The sequence below is a fragment of the Micrasema longulum genome, unplaced genomic scaffold (assembly GCF_059751315.1).
Source record: "Micrasema longulum isolate JH-2025_06_02 unplaced genomic scaffold, ASM5975131v1 h1tg002469l, whole genome shotgun sequence".
Lineage (NCBI taxonomy): Eukaryota > Metazoa > Arthropoda > Insecta > Trichoptera > Brachycentridae > Micrasema > Micrasema longulum.
Genome location: NW_028279613.1, coordinates 1 through 16,638, shown reverse-complemented (window position 1 = coordinate 16,638; position 16,638 = coordinate 1). Strand labels below are relative to the sequence as shown.

The window sequence follows — 16,638 nt, the reverse complement described above, 5'->3', positions numbered from 1 at the left end:
GAATATTGAATTTTACTTGTCCCAGTAATGATGGAACATCGATTATTCCATTTAGTTTGCTAAACATATATATGGAGTCAATATTAGTTCTACGTTTTTGTAGACTAGAAATATTTAACATTGGCTCTACTTCAGCAAAAGAATAATTACCTCTCTCTATTCCAAGCATACAAGCTATTTTTCGAAGCAAGCAATGTTGGACGATTTATACATCTTCTCATGCACGCGCGCCAATTATTCCGACTATTGACATGTCCATCTTCAAGCATTTGTTGGGTTTGGTCATACCATGTCTTTCTCGGTCTTCCTCTATTTCTGCATCCATCAACATCCGTATTGTAAATATTCTTAGCCGTTCTTTCACTGTCCATTCGTTCTACATGTCCAAACCAGCGCAGAGCTCCTTTCTTGATTTTGTCAATAATGCTTGTCTCAGCCTTACATAATGTACGGGTCTCAATATTTATGCATCTATCGTACATAGTTTTACCACACGTTCGCCTGAAAGATCGCATTTCGACAGCATTTAGCCTACTTTCATCCCTGTTTTTCCGAGTCCATACTTCGCTCCCATAGATCTGGGTCGGGACCTATATAACAACTTTTTAATAAATGCTTTTTTATACTTTTATAGCGTGTATTTTGTAAATGTAATTTTAATAAACTTTTCATTTAGCTTCTTATTTGGCTTGTATTAGGTACATATATTTTGTGCATTTTAAAAACTTTTTCATTCTTGTAATTATGCATTGTTTAATCATATTACAACAGAGATGAAGAACATTTTAGAGAAGGTAATATGGCAGTCTAGGCATTTCCAGGGCTTATGACCTATCATTGTTGGTTTACACACTGTGTAACATTCACCATTCTTTCTCCAGCCAATGACAGGTCAGTAGACTTGTAGATGCCGAGACTTCTTTATTAGCTTCTCTAAAATGTTATTTATCTCTGTTGTAATATATTAACAGCTCCCTGGAGACTTGAATCCAGTCCTTGTCAGCAAAAACTTGGACTAACGTAAAATATTGTTAATAAATCCACCATAGTATGTATGTAAAATAATTCAATAAGATGAATCTCACCCGCATGAGTGATTAACAAAGCTTAAAACAATAAGAGACGGCAAGGGCTCAAAATAAAACAAGATTGGGGTAATTATTTTTATTTTGAAATAGAGCAATCTCTTAATCTGTCTTCATTGGAGAGACGTAGAACTGAGATGGACCTTATATGCATTTTCAAAATACTTAATGCTTTAAGTGATATCCCATCTCTGTTGCAATCAATTTATTTTCATGTTCCCAACCGTGTCACCAGAAGTCAAAATCTGCTATTAATAAAATCTTCTAAGAACAACTTTGGTTTTTATGCCCCAATGTCCAGAATGTGTAGATTAGTTAATTCATCACACGACTTGAAATTTTTTGGGATAGATCTTCCGGCCTTTCGTAGATCTCTTCGCGACTAAACAGTGTGGGATGAAGTTGGATTGACATGGTTTAGCTCAAAGTTTTTGGTCTTTCGTTTTTTTGAATATATTGTTTACAATTATTGTTTTGCCCTTGTTTGTCTTTGCTAAATAGTTTTATGTTCTTTTTGTTCAGTTTCTTGCATTTATGTTTCTTCATGTAACTGTTTTAATTGGCTTAGGCCGTATATATATAATAAATAAATAAAATCATAGCAAAAAAGTATTAATTTTATCAAAAAGTTTGGTATTTTTTTCCTAAAAAATAAACTACGAAAACTACGCTAGTAAACGGTAGACTACAGGTATACTACTGAACGATTTGGTAGACTGCGGTATTTTTACAACTGTACCGAAGTTCAGACATAAATGAACGTTTAATATAATCCGTACGTGTGTGGTTACTTTTGTCACTGTCATATTACAAAATAAACATAACCTAACTGTTTTCGCTATTTTCTCACCCAGCTTTGCCAACCCTACAAACTAAGAATTCATTCATTTGAAATGCAATCAAAAATAGACTTTAACACCACTAAGTTTAAGTACCATTTTATCTGTTGTTATGAATTATAATAAATGTTTTAAAAAACATAAAATTACTTTGTATAATGAAATAACTATTCGCTATATAAAACATATATAATAATTTGCATGAAAAAGTACCTGAAAAAACTTTTCTTTTGAAGAAACTTTAAATTTATCATACGTGAAATAGCTTACAGAATGAACTAAACTTGGATGTCAACAGCCATTGACATATTAATACATCGACATATCCTGAGCACTCAAAAATGATGACGCGTAACTCACGCCCAAACGCTCAGTCATGGCCAGCGCGTATTTATTCGTTCTTCGACCCCCAGCTAGGCGTGACGTTTAGGATCGAAACGAAAATGGCAAAATGGATACTGCGTTGGTTTGGACATGTAGAGCGAATGAACAGCGAAAACACGGCCAAAAGGATCTACGATGCGAATTTTGATGGATGCAGAAAACAAGGAAGACCGAGAAAGACATGGCACGATCAAGTCCATCAACTACTTGAAGATGGACATGTCAAGAGTATAAATGTAAAATTACGTAATTTTACCAAAAGTCGCGGTAAAATATCGGAATTTACGGTAATTTTCGGTAAGAAACGAATTTGACGTACTAATTTTTATTTTTCAAAGATATATTAATTAGTCTTGAATAGTGTCGATTTGTTCCCTTTCACATCCTTATCGAATAAAAGTGATAGAGGAGGAGGATCTTTGTGAACACCATATGCTCCAACTAGGTAGCGGACATGGAATGATGATGATGACTTTTCGTAGGTCAATCATCAAATAATTGGTAAAAAGTTAGTGTAAATACCGCTTTTCCGCCATTTCGATAAAATGTATTTGATGTTCAAACGTGTATCTTGGAAAATATTAGTCCAAAAAATAAAAGAATTAAAACGATTTTTAAGTAAATATAATTTTCTCGGACTTTTGTATATTTTTTTCTGTAAAACCTTCAGGAACGTAATTATACACAAAAAACTTATTTTAAGCGCCAGTTTTTCAAAATCGTGGCATGAGCGGTGGTCGTTCAAGGTCACAAACTTAGGGTTTTACTAAGAACCCTATATCCACCGATCCTGTTAAGTTTCAAAACATAACAACCTTTTTTATAAAAAAAGTTTAAAAAGTACTCACCGAATGACCTTGAACGTCCCATGCTTATAATAAATCTCGACAACCACCAGACGGATCTAAACCTGGTTTTTGCAGTCATGTAAAGTGTCCTAAAACAAAGCTACTCGTATTTGTAATATCTTTGAAAAAGAAAAATACCGTGTTTTACCAGAATCTGGTAAAATTCCCGTAAAATACCGCGGTAATTTTACCGCCTTGCATCTCTAGTCAAGAGTAGGAATAATCAGCGCGCGTGCATGAGAAGATGTATGAATGTAGAGGAAGCGAGGTCTGTATGCAAAGACAGAGTGATATGGCGTTCCATCTTCTCTGCCTACTCCTACGGGGAAACGGCGTGATGGTTTGTTTTAAAAATGCCTACTTATCAACTTGTGTCATGAAAACCTCATAAAAACCTTTCGGATAAACATTATCAAACGGATTGTGTAACTTTTCATTGGTAAATATTTGTTCACTAGTGATTAACAAAGCGTTAAACAATTAATATTCACATGTATTTTTTTTAAAGTCAAACTACGCCTATCGGCGCAATTTCAAAACTCTTTTTAGTTACCGGGATGCATTGATAGGAATACATTTAAAAAATATAATAATCGTGAGTTAATATTATCTTTTGTTTGTAAAGATCCAATAAAAAAAATGATTGGATAGAAATTACAAGGGGTTTAAGGAAAGAATTTGATTGAAACCATTAAAAACCCATGCTGATTTTTAAAGTTGAAATACAAACCTTTTTTTCTTACCAAAAATGAGTATTTTAGAAAATATTTTACTCTATAGGGCATGTCTGTGTTTTAATATGTCAATGGCATGTTACAAAACTCTTTACCAAGAAAAAAAATGGTGGTATTCAACTAACTAGTATTGTCAAAAATAAATTAACTGTGCACTTATATTGCTTATTAATTTTTTTTAAAATTATATTTTTGGATGACTTTTTTGCATACCTTGATTTTCGAACACTTAACATTAGCACACTTTTTTAAAAACCAATAGGTCATTTTTATTAGTCCGGAATAACGCAGTTTTTTTCAATGTATTCTCAACAGATTTTCATTTATAAAAATGAGCACATACAAACGGCTCGCAGTTGGCATCACGTCATTTGACGTCACGGGTTACGACCTTTCATTTCCATTTATAAACGCACACGTATATTTTCATTGAATGTCTTCTTTAAATATTTTCTTTAAAGATTGTGCATTAGATCTAGACGAAAGGGGGTATTGAATAATGTCAAATAAAAAAAACAAAACAAAATGAATATCTCTCGCTTCATGAACAATCTACCCCTAAAACTCTCAAAGTGGAAACTCAGTCAAGAACTGAATAGTTAACCAATTTATGCTTGGTAGCCGTAAATTGTAAACGTCAGATACAATTAGTAATGTACGGCAATAGAATGATCAGAGACTCAACGATTTAAATAATCGACTTTTTATCATTCGAATGATAGAGGTTTGGGATTCGATTTTTCTTAGGGGGAGGGATTTGAGTTCGAAAGTCCTGGATCACCAGTGGTGCTATTCTAAACCACTCTCGCGGCATGGGAAAACTGTACACCCGCGATAGTGTTTGGAATACCAGCCCAGGGTAGCGTCTTGCCAAGCAATTCTCAGGTGTATGTTTAATGGTGATGAATCGGAAGTGGTATCTCACCCCATTTATGGATCATGTTCACACATCTTCCAGTGCCGCATCCGACTTTGTTGAGGCTTAGAAATATTAAATGAAAGGAGCAAATAAATTAATAAATGACGTATTTACTAGATAAAGGAATATATTAACCATCGAAAAATCAAATAATTTTCCTTTACATTAGCCTAATAAGAATAATATGATGGGGTGGTAGTTTTAAAACAAACATTTTACCAGTCGAAAATCTACAAAAAAATAATTTTAAAAGTTATTTCTTAAAAACCACATACTTTTCCCACTGTTCAATTATTTAAAAAAATAAGGTTTTTATACAAAATTGTTATATAAAATGAATTCTTTTCTTCAAATACATAAAGCCAAAATAAAAAGTAGTGTTTCTACGTTAAAAAATGTAAGTACGCGACCTAGAACAGGAAGTAATATCTTAATTCCCAAATAAAAAACAACTATAGCACCACATCATTATACTTACAGAGAAATAATTATTTCTTTTTTGGGTGGAACTGATTGAAAACATTGTTTTTTTTTATTTTTTAATTTAAACGCTATCCAAAAATATTCAAAAATAAAAATAAAATTAACAAACTATTGTTAGACGTCACTCCCCATTATATACAAAAGAAATGTTTTTTCTTTTACATTATGGGAAATATTAATGTTAATATATGTATGGAATTATTGTTTAAAAAAAATAAATTGTTGTATTATTGTATACTTATTTGTTTTAAAATCTGAAAAAAAAAGTATACGGCTCGGTATTTGATCATTTGATGAAGGGCGTGTAGTGGGTGAGGCTCTGCGACCTTCATTCTCTTAGCCATGAGTTGTTTAGCTCAAACTCATCCACGCGCAGCTGAAAATTCGAATAAATTTCTTCATCCGGACGTTCTTTCGGATGAATATTATAATCGAACGCGCTCTATTATTTTTATTCGAACTTCGAAAGATCATCTCTGTTCTATTTTATATCTGTGAAGTTTGCCCGAGTCAGCCCTGTGTGTCAGATTCGGATTGTCAGATGAAAAAGTTAGCAGATTTAATGTGGATGAAATTGTAATCAGAGAATCCAACTGTTAGCTTTAATTAATATGTTTTTTCTTGCTGACGCGAGAATATGCGTGTCTGAACTGATGTAATGCGTAAGAACTAAAGATGAACCGCCCAGAAAGTAATTCGGAGTATGATTCCGGTGATTATTTACGAATTTGCCGCTGTTGTTTATCATTTGAAAATGTATCTCTTTCTGCGGCTAATGATTATATTCATCTAATACAACTCCTAGGCGGTACGAAGGTAAGATTTACTGTTAAATCAACTTCTATTAACTCGAATTGATAATAACCTGTTCGATTTTATCGTCTCCTTACTATAAATTTTAAAGGAGTCAAACAGGGTTGTGTAATGTCACCATGGTTGTTCAACGTATACATCGATAACTGTATGAAAGAACTGCAAGTTTTAAGAATGGCAGCAAAAATGAGTGGTATAACTGTTTACTGTCTTCTGTATGCGGATGATGCCGTGCTTCTTGCTGGCAGCAAAGGAGATCGGCAACTCTTGGTAACAAAAGTCTACGATGTATGCAAGAAAAGCGATTTGCTAATGAATGTTGATAAATTCAAAGTGACGGTTTTTGAAAGAGATGAAAATATAATTAAATGTGAGATCAGTGTGATCGAAGGTATTCTAAATCAGGTAGAAGAATTTGTGTATCTGAGAAGTATGTTTACTAGGAGGGTGAGCGCCGGGAACAGGGTGAACGGTGCACTGAAATCTTCCTTTTTTTTATTTTTATTTATTGGGGATATCAACAGTAATACATGTAATAAAAATATAACAAATAACATATACAGAGAATAAAACCAATGACAGATATCCACAGAAATACATTAAATACACTTACAATACATACTAGTGTGTTTGTGTGAGTGTCAGTGAGTGAGAGGGTGGGTGTGTGGGTGTTATATTGGAATGAGGGTGTCAGGTGTCGAAAATATAAATATATATAAAATATTAAGAATTATATATAAAATTTAATATAATAAAATAAAACTTTATTATTGAAACTAAGTATAAGACAAAAAAGTATGTTTTAAGACGCGCATTTTAAATGTTATTTTTTTAACATCAAATGGATCAATAAGGGGAAAGTTCAAATTATATTCACTAGCAAAACGTATAAGTGGAGAGTTCTGGGCATAGTTCGTACGAACTGCTGGCACATGAAATAGAGAGCTCGACTTTAGCGTACAAATGTTTGTCGCAGGATGAATCTCACCCACATGATAAAGGTTTTAGCTCTTTTACTTCACAAAAGTCAACAGATGGAAGAGTTGAGGAAATGTGGATGTGTAAACATAGGCAGAATGGTGAATGTTACGCAGTGTGTAAAGTGGTCACTCAAACCAGGCAACAACAGGTCGAAAGCCCTGTAAATGCCAAGACTTCTATGCCCCTTCTCAAAAATGTTTTCCCTTTCTGCTGCAACAAATTTAGATCTAAATAGCTCCCTAGGGAAGAAATCCAGCCAGTCTGCAAGCATTTAGACATACTGGAAACATTGTTTTTTAAATATTTTTATTTATTTATTGAAATCCACAATCCTAAATACAATAATACGGTTATAATATAATAGATACGTAAAGCTAGACTAGAAATGATTATTAATATATTTAATGTGTCATCAATAAAGTTATATTATACAAGAATATAATTTGGAAAACCATAAATAAAATGTTCAACATATTTACCATTGTAAATTTAAAATAAAATGAAAAAATAATATTGTATTTACTCATCACTCACTACTCATCCATGGTGACAATGCCCGCATGCTGTCGCTGATTTCCCTTTTGAATGAATTATTATTCAAGTTAAAGATATCACTCGCATTGGCTCCAATAATATTATTATATAACAATATTTGAGTTTGTCCAAATGTTCGTAGACAAAAGACTGGATTTCACCCCCTCGGGAGTCATTAAGATTAACAAATTACAACAGGGATGGAGAATACCTCAAATAAGGGAATATGGAAGTCTAGGCATTTACAGGGCTTATGACCTGTCATTCGCTGGTTTAAGTGGCCACTTTACCACCATATTCCCTTACTTAAGGTATTCTCTATCCCTGTTGTAATTTGTTAAAATTATTATATAAGCCAGAGGTTCCCAAACTTTTTTGTGTCGTAGACCCCTTGCCATGTTTTTGTGTCGTAGACCCCTTGCCATGTTTTTGTGTCGTAGACCCCTTGCCATGTTTTTGTGTCGTAGACCCCTTGCCATGTTTTTGTGTCGTAGACCCCTTGCCATGTTTTTGTGTCGTAGACCCCTTGCCATGTTTTTGTGTCGTAGACCCCATGCCATGTTTTTGTGTCGTAGACCCCTTGATATGTTTTTGTGTCGTAGACCCCTTGCCATGTTTTTGTGTCGTAGACCCCTTGCCATGTTTTTGTGTCGTAGACCCCTTGCCATGTTTTTGTGTCGTAGACCCCTTGCCATGTTTTTGTGTCGTAGACCCCTTGCCATGTTTTTTGGTTTTTGGTAGACCCCCTGCTTACCTGGTATTGATTTTTCATAAATTTCTAACTGTAGTGAAGTTTAGTGCTAAAAACTTAAAATTAAAACAAAGGTTAAGTTTTATACATTTATTAATTGAATTTAAATTAAAAGTACTCAAAATATACTAAGCAATAAGTAAATGTTTTTAGTGGGAAGGGTGAACCTGATGCTTTAATAATAAATTATCAATATTTGGCGTCCATTTTGTCAGGTTTAATCTTAAATCTCCTCGGCCAATGATGTCCAGTCTGTTTCTTTTTTTCGTTAGGAGATTGGTAACATGAAATAAATATTTTTTCAATTATGGCATTCTTTTTGCAAACGTCAAACTCTGGTCTTCTCACCAACGAAGGGGTGTACTTATTTATTTATTAAATATATACGGCCTAAGCCAATTACAACAGTTACACGAAGAAACATAAATGCAAGAAACTGAACAAAAAGAACATAAAACTATTTAGCAAAGACAAACAGGGGCAAAACAATAATAGTAAACAATATATTCAAAAAAACGAAAGACCAAAAACTTTGAGCTAAACCATGCCAATCCAACTTCATCCCACACTGTTTAGTCGCGAAGAGATCTACGAAAAGCCGGAAGATCTATCCCAAAAGATTACAAGCCGTGTGATGAATTGACTAATCTACACATTCTGGACATTGGGGCATAAAAACCAAAGTTGCTCCTAGAAGATTTTATAAATAGCAGATTTTGACTTCTGGTGACGCGGTTGGGAACATGAAAAGAAATTGATCGCAACAGAGATGGGACATCACTTAAAGCATTAAGTATTTTAAAAATGCATTTAAGGTCCATCTCAGTTCTACGTCTCTCCAATGAAGACAGATTAAGAGATTGCTCTATTTCAAAATAAGAATAATTACCCCTTTGTAATCCGAGCAACTATGCCACCTTTCTTAAAAAACGGTGTTGGACAGACTCGATATGGTCAATATGAGTCCTGTAGAATGGAGACCAAATAGGAGAAGCGTATTCTAGATGGGGTCGAACTAGTGAGCAATAATGAGTTTGATGGTAATAATATTTTTGAAGTCCGCTGTCACTCTATTGATAAAACCGAGAAGTTTGAGAGATTTGTTTACAATATTATCAATGTGTTCACGATAGGAGAGTTTACTATCTAAAGTAATGCCAAGATCCTTTATTGAAATACGATTATTAAAAATGTATTGAATTTAATATTATTTTCGTATTACCAAAAATCCAGTTTAAAGAAATAAACGGGTAGAAATTATAAGGAATTTAAGGAAAGAATCTGATTGAGATCCACAAAATCAAATGTTGTTTGTAAACATTCAAAAACAAACTTTTTTATGCACAAAAAAACAACATCTTTCCACTTTTTGTAAATGCTACCCCGGTAGATCGATGAATAAAACATTTATGCTCCTTGCTTCTTTTTTACATATTAGATTAAAGATTTTAATATCTACGAATACGCACAGCGCAAAGATCTACATTTCTCTGAAAACCGCACGTTAATCGGTTAAGCCGTTTAGGAGTTCAGTGACATCGCACATACAGAGGAATGAAATATATAAAGATGGATATTTTAATAATTTATTTTGTTTTTCTATTTTATATTTGTGACTTTCATAGTATGGGACCAGATTAAAGTTGAATGAATGACTTTATAAATGTTTTCAGATGGAGAGATGCGAGCTGATCTGCTGTTTCTGTAGATGTACTCTCAGGAAAATATTACACTTTAGGAATATGTGTTTACAAGCCGACAGCGCTTTGATGAACACTCATCAGAATACAGTAAGTAGATTACTCAATGTCATATTATACTTGATATCAGGCAGAGTGGTGGTCACACACACTAACCGAGATACACACCTATGGGCACGCACTCTCGCCGCCTTTTTACCACCCACAACACCACGCACGACACACTGGAACTGCTCGACGTCGGCACGATCAGAATCTGCGCGTGCCCGGTCTGCTTCCGTTCAGTCGGCTTTTGCTCTCTCTTTCTAAAACTTACAAATACCCACTCACGCAAATTCGTGTCTCATTTAAATTCGTGTCAAAGGTCCGTGGTTCGAATCCCACTCTACCCCAACTTGATTCCCATTTTCTAATAGTGAGTTATTTACAACTCGTTGAAAATGGCCCTCAAAATGAAATGTTTGCGTGAATGACAAACACGCAAATATTTCTTTTAGTAAAAAAATAAAAAAAAGCTCTACACAATGATTTTGAAAAATAAAATTTTTAATTCATTTCATATATTTTTATCCGTATTTGTAGTATGTGGTATTTCCTTACTAGGAAAAGTACACATTTAGTAGAAATAATCACTTCAAATAAAAAATAAATTAACAATATTTTGAGTGTGTAAAAAAAGTTGGTAGACAAGGCTGGTTTGAATAATAAAATATTATATTCTTTCCAGCTGTATCAAGTCTTCAATGAAAAATTCAAAGTCACGGCCGTGGAGAGGCCGTCGCTTTCTAACACCCTGTGCATAGATGTTGCCACCCACTCGGACACGGACTCCAGCAGCGAAGAAATCATTTCTTTCGCCCGAGACTCGAACCCTGCCAAGAACTACACCCAGGGCATGACGCCCGCTGGGAGAAATGTGAAGTCGGAGTCGGAGGCGGATCGCCAATTCGACACCGGTCTAGATCTACAAAATGACTCGGACTACGATCCGTTTGAGCCGGCGGCGATAAAGGAAGAAGTCCACGACGTCGGCGACGGATTCGACGATCTCACGGCGATCTTCAAACCCAAGCTGAAGAAGAACAGGAAAGACGGTCGCAAGAAGAAGAAACACAAATCAAAAGGTAATATTCGTTAACACATCGGCGGTTATGCCAATTTTTATTTCATTTATTTATTTCTATATTTTAAAAAAATATTTTATTATACAGTCAAACCCCCTTTTTACGTTTTTCAAGGGAACAAGAAAAAAAGTGTAAAACTGAGGAAAACGCTAAAGTAAGGAAATAAAAAATAGGAATTACATAAAAATAAAATTGATTTTGCTACACTATAGTGTAAATATACTTCCAGAAAAATTGCTAAAATGGTGATTAGTGGAAATAGTAAATAATTTTTTAAAACTTTTTTTCAATGATTTCACTAAAAATATTTTTATATTTTTTCAAACAATATTATGTTATTTGTTTTTTTTTATTTGATTTGAAAACAGCATGTTAAAATCTGTACCTCAGAGGCAAGTTATAAGACTTACATTTCTCAAAAATCAATGGACATGATCATAAAGATATGGATAAGAAAATCGAAATGTTATTTCATCAAATTCTGGATTTGCATCTGTCTGTCTCCGAACTACAGAAATTAATTCATGTGTAAATAAAAATAAAAAAATAGAATTTTGGATTTGCATAAAATAACATACAATAATTTTTCCCCTAAATGTTCGCAAATTTCAATTAAGTGGTATCACTTTTTTTTATGCCATAACTAAAAACAACTGTCATATAGATCGCGGCAAAATTATTTCCACTTTTATGACAACTTTTTAAAGCATCTTTTTTATAACTTTATATATTTTTATTGTTATGTTGTAAACATCGCAATTTAATGATATTAAAACTGGATTGTTTCTAAACGTTTGTCAACTGCGTATCGTGATTTGTACAAGTCAAAATGACGTGTTTGTTCAAACGAAAACTATGACTAATCGTAAAGGAAGACACTTAAACAAAAAGGTCAATTACACTGCACCTGCTTTGAATTTAGGTTAAGACAATAATTCATCCTTTATTAGTTGTTGGCCTGTTTTTGTTCTTCATTCGAGTGGCACACGCGGCGGCGCGCGGGCCGCGGCATCATTATTACGACGTAATTTTGGCTTTTTTGACACATCAAATGAATTCCGAAATTTTTTAAACGTAAAACCGGGGTGATGAAAAATAATAAAAACCTTAATTAAGGGGAAAATTTGTATGAGAATGTATGAAGAAAATGGGTCCTGAACATTTTGGTGCAAAAAGCGGGAAAATGTAAAATTGAGGAATGTAAAAACGAGGTTTTACTGTAATTTAATAAGTTACAAATACAAAAAAAAACCATTACATAAACACAGAAAAAATCCCTCAAAGGCATGGCCTTTTGTGGGTATACATTTTATTTTTAATTTAATTAAAGGCCACTGGAAGAATACGATATGTGATATATCAAAAATTAAAAAAATAAGTGCTTATTAACACAATTTTTTTGCTATTTATTATTCACAATTAAATTAAATTTAAAAACTTCTCCTTTTTTCGATCCGGAAATTTGGCAATCTGGATGACGAGTTCGGATAAACAGAACTGTACTTAGTAAATAAAATATATGCTGACACGTTGCTTGTTCTGTTAGAAAAATACAAGAATAACGCCGATTGAATTTGTTATTAGAAAAGTCCATCCAAAAAGAGGAGTTTGTCAAGTACGAAGATTTCTCTTGCGAAGTCCACCTCTCTCTATCGGAGCAGCTGAAGGAGCGCGAGGACAGGCTCTCGAGCGCGGAGTACCTGGCTGCGGCGTATCGCTGCGAGGAGTGCGTCCTGTCCTTCAAGACCGTCGGCTCTCTGGAGAGGCACGCCAAGAAACACAGTCCCGTGAGTATGGCTGAACGACAAATGAAATTAAAGAAGAAACTTGTTAATAAAAATCTCATACTAATATTTTTTTAAAATATGTAAAAATCCCATTGCCAAATTTTTAAACTTTCTGCATCGTAATTTATTGATGTGAACCGCGTGTCACAAATTAGTAAGATGTCAAAATTAGACGCTTTAACAAAATGGTCAATTACACTGAACCTACTTTGAATTTAGTTTGAGACAATAATTTAAACATTTTTTTATTTACCTTGATTTCATTCACAATTTTGGGCAAACGCGGCGGCGCGCTGTTCGGCGTCTTTTGACATATCAAATGAGTTTCGAAAAAATTTCAATGAAAAACGTAAAAAACTTTGATTGGAGGTATTTGAATGGAAATTTATGGAAAAAATGGGACATAAACCTTTCATTAGCCTTGTAAATGCCTATACTTCTGTCTTCAAAAATGTTTTCCCTCTCTGCTGCAATATATTTAAATTAAAATGAATTATTTTTGATGTTTGAAGCATTTACTTTGTGGAACATTATTATTTAATATATTAAAATAAAATCTCCCTCTCCCTAAATCCACACAAAAACCCCCTTTTTCTCTACCCCGTAGCCACGCCCACTCTACCTTCACTGTGAAAACTTTATATATGTTATGTTACTTTGTAATTGACCCTGAAGAAGGCATAGTATTGCCGAAACTAGTTGGTTGTCAAATTATAAAAAATATAAGTGGTACATAAAAATAGTGTGATTTTATTTTATTTTAGTATATTAAATAAAATGAATTAATTCACGCGTTCCTTCCAGTCTCGCGGGGCCTACACGTGCGGGTTGTGCAGCCAGCGTTTCCCTTCCGAGCGTCGTCTCGTCGGTCACAGCGGCACGCACGCCGTACGTCTGGTGTGCACCACCTGCGGAGCCCACCTCAGAGACAGGCCCAGCCTCAGGGAGCACCTCAACTGGCACGCGGGGATCAAATTCCCGTGCCACGTTTGTTCCAGACACTTCAGGTTCGTATATCGACACTTGCGTCCGGGCGGATGAAAATACAGCATGAAAAGTTGTTATAAAAGTAAAACTGTGATCTGTGTAGATTAGATTTGTTTAAAGTGATGCCACAGAGAAAAGTAATACCAATAGAATTAAGAAAAGTCCAGAAACCGCATATGCAAACCGCAAAATAGCAGATTTTGACTTCTGGTGACACGGTTGGGAACATGAAAAGAAATTCATTGCAACAGAGATGGGACATCACTTAAAGCATTAAGTATTTTGAAAATGCATATAAGGTCCATCTCAGTTCTACGTCTCTCCAATGAAGACAGATTAAGAGATTGCTCTATTTCAAAATAGGAATAATTTCCCCTTTGTAATCCGAGCAGCCATGCCACTTTTCTTAGAAAACGGTGTTGGACAGACTCGATATGGTCAATATGAGTCCTGTAGAATGGAAGACCAAATAGGAGAAGCGTATTCTAGATGGGGTGGAGCTAGTGAGCAATAAAGAGTTTTGATGGTGTTAATATTTTTGAAGTCCGCCGTCACTCTATTGATAAAACCGAGAAGTTTGAGAGATTTGTTTACAATATTATCAATGTGTTCACGATAGGAGAATTGACTATCTAAAGTAATGCCAAGATCCTTTATTGACAAAACCATTGAAAGGGAAATATTTTTTAGTTTATAGTTGAATTGTATAGGTTTTTTTGTCGCGAGAAAAATATTCAATTCAATTAATTTATTTTAAATAATACATACATTACAAACTAAAATTTAATGCGTACATATTATAAAAAGACTCTTGTCAAAGTAGTAGGAGAATCCTGCTCCGGAAAACCCATTCAGATACATGGAACAGATCAACATCCAGAGCGATGTTGTTCCGCGTAGCGCTAGCCTTTCCAACTGCAGGGTGCTCCTGTATATCGGAATATGAAACAATCTATGCTGACGCTGTCTTAGGTAATTATCAGGAACATACAAACCAATGCTCATCATAATCTTAGAATTATCGATCACAATCGATAAAATGTGTAGTCAAATACACATCCCTTCTAGTCTTTAAACTGTTGTAGCCGAGCATACCCTGGGGAGACTCGGTCAGGTAGAGCCGAGGATAATACCCGCACTCTCTCATGTAGAGATATCTCAGAAACTTCTTTTGGATTTTCTCTATCATAAGAGAGTTCTTCAGTTCATGTAGCCCCCGAATCATCGAGCCACTCTCGAGTCTACTTCGCACCGAGGAGTTGTAAAGAGTTCTCAGTACGCGGGTATTTTCGAAAACCCTGGCAGTACGCGGAACAGATCCTAACACCTTCAATGCATTACCACTGATTGTCTCTATGTGTTCATGAAATGTCAGGATGCTCACAAATCTAACGTTCAGATTCTTAACATTCGACGTTCGTATCAGATTCTGGTAATTCGTTTTGTAGCGAAAAAAAAGAGTTTTTTGGGCCCTAGTGAAGGACGTGACCGAACACTTGGAAACATTAAACCTAAGATTTTTGCGCCTTGCCCATTCAGATATATTAGATATATTCGCTTGGAGAAGACGAAAATCGTCAGAATATGTCTCCTTTAAGAATAATTTTAAGCCATCCGTAAACAACAGAAAACGCGAGTTCAAAATTACATTTTTAATGTTGATGGATGCAGAAAACGAGGAAGACCGAGAAAGACATGGCACGATCAAGTCCATCAAATACTTGAAGATGGACATGTCAAAAGTAGGAATAATCGGCGTGCGTGCATAAGAAGATGTATGAATGTAGAGGAAGCGAGGTCTGTATGCCAAGATAGAGTGTTATGGCGTTCCATCCTCTCTGCCTACCCCTACGGGGAAACGGCGTGATGGTTTGTTGTTGTTGTTGTTGTTGTTGTTGTTAATGAAAATTTAGAACAACAATGGACCCAGGTTAGAGCCTTGCGGGACACCTGAGAAAGTATGATAATAGAATATTATTTTACATTTGTCAATGTATATAAAAAAAAAAGACACGTTTAAATGAAATATTTGTCTAGCCGGAGATCAACGCTGCGCAATCACCTGAGACTGGACCACGGGGGCCAGAAGTACGAGTGTGATATTTGCGGGAAGATTTTCAAGTCCAAGGAAAGACTGACTCTTCATTTTCGGTGAGTTTGTGTTTAAAAAAAACATTTTAGGTTAGGTCAGGTTAGCTCTAGAAATGGTCTAAAATGTATGAAGCATGCCTGGAGAGCAAATTGGTGATGGACCAAAATTTTCTGCTCTGACAAGCCTTTGAAATGAAATGTCATGTAGATGAAAGTGAGCGTCTTCTGTTCGCGTTCAATCGAGGGAATAATTGAGAAAAAAAATAAGGAAAATACATTATTTACTAAGTTGTCTAGTGCTAATATAAGTTGTGTCTATTTTTTTCCAAATGAAGAGAACAAAATGACAGTAAATTAGTCAATAATGTATTCTCCTTCATTATTGTACGACAAATTAGTAAATAATGTAATCTCATTATTTTAACAACAAATTAGTCAATAATGTATTCTCATTATTTTTTTTATAACAAATTAGTCAATAGTGTATTCTCCTTAATTATTTTACATTAAATCAGTCAATAATGTATTCTCCTTAATTATTTTACATTAAATCAGTCAATAATGTATTCTCCTTAATA

The 16,638-nt window shown here is 34.5% G+C and overlaps 1 protein-coding gene across 1 annotated transcript; it reads left to right on the top strand.

Moving 5' to 3' along the window:
• The first annotated feature begins 5,780 nt into the window (after window positions 1–5,780).
• LOC148272127 (uncharacterized) lies at window positions 5,781–16,220 on the top strand. Its single transcript, XM_088240483.1, has 6 exons — window positions 5,781–6,108; window positions 10,045–10,161; window positions 10,799–11,195; window positions 12,780–12,982; window positions 13,787–13,989; window positions 16,007–16,220. The coding sequence occupies exons 1-6, from the start codon at window positions 5,968–5,970 to the stop codon at window positions 16,122–16,124; spliced, it is 1,179 nt and encodes a 392-aa protein (XP_088096609.1). The 5' UTR covers window positions 5,781–5,967; the 3' UTR covers window positions 16,125–16,220.
• Window positions 16,221–16,638: the final 418 nt, after the last annotated feature.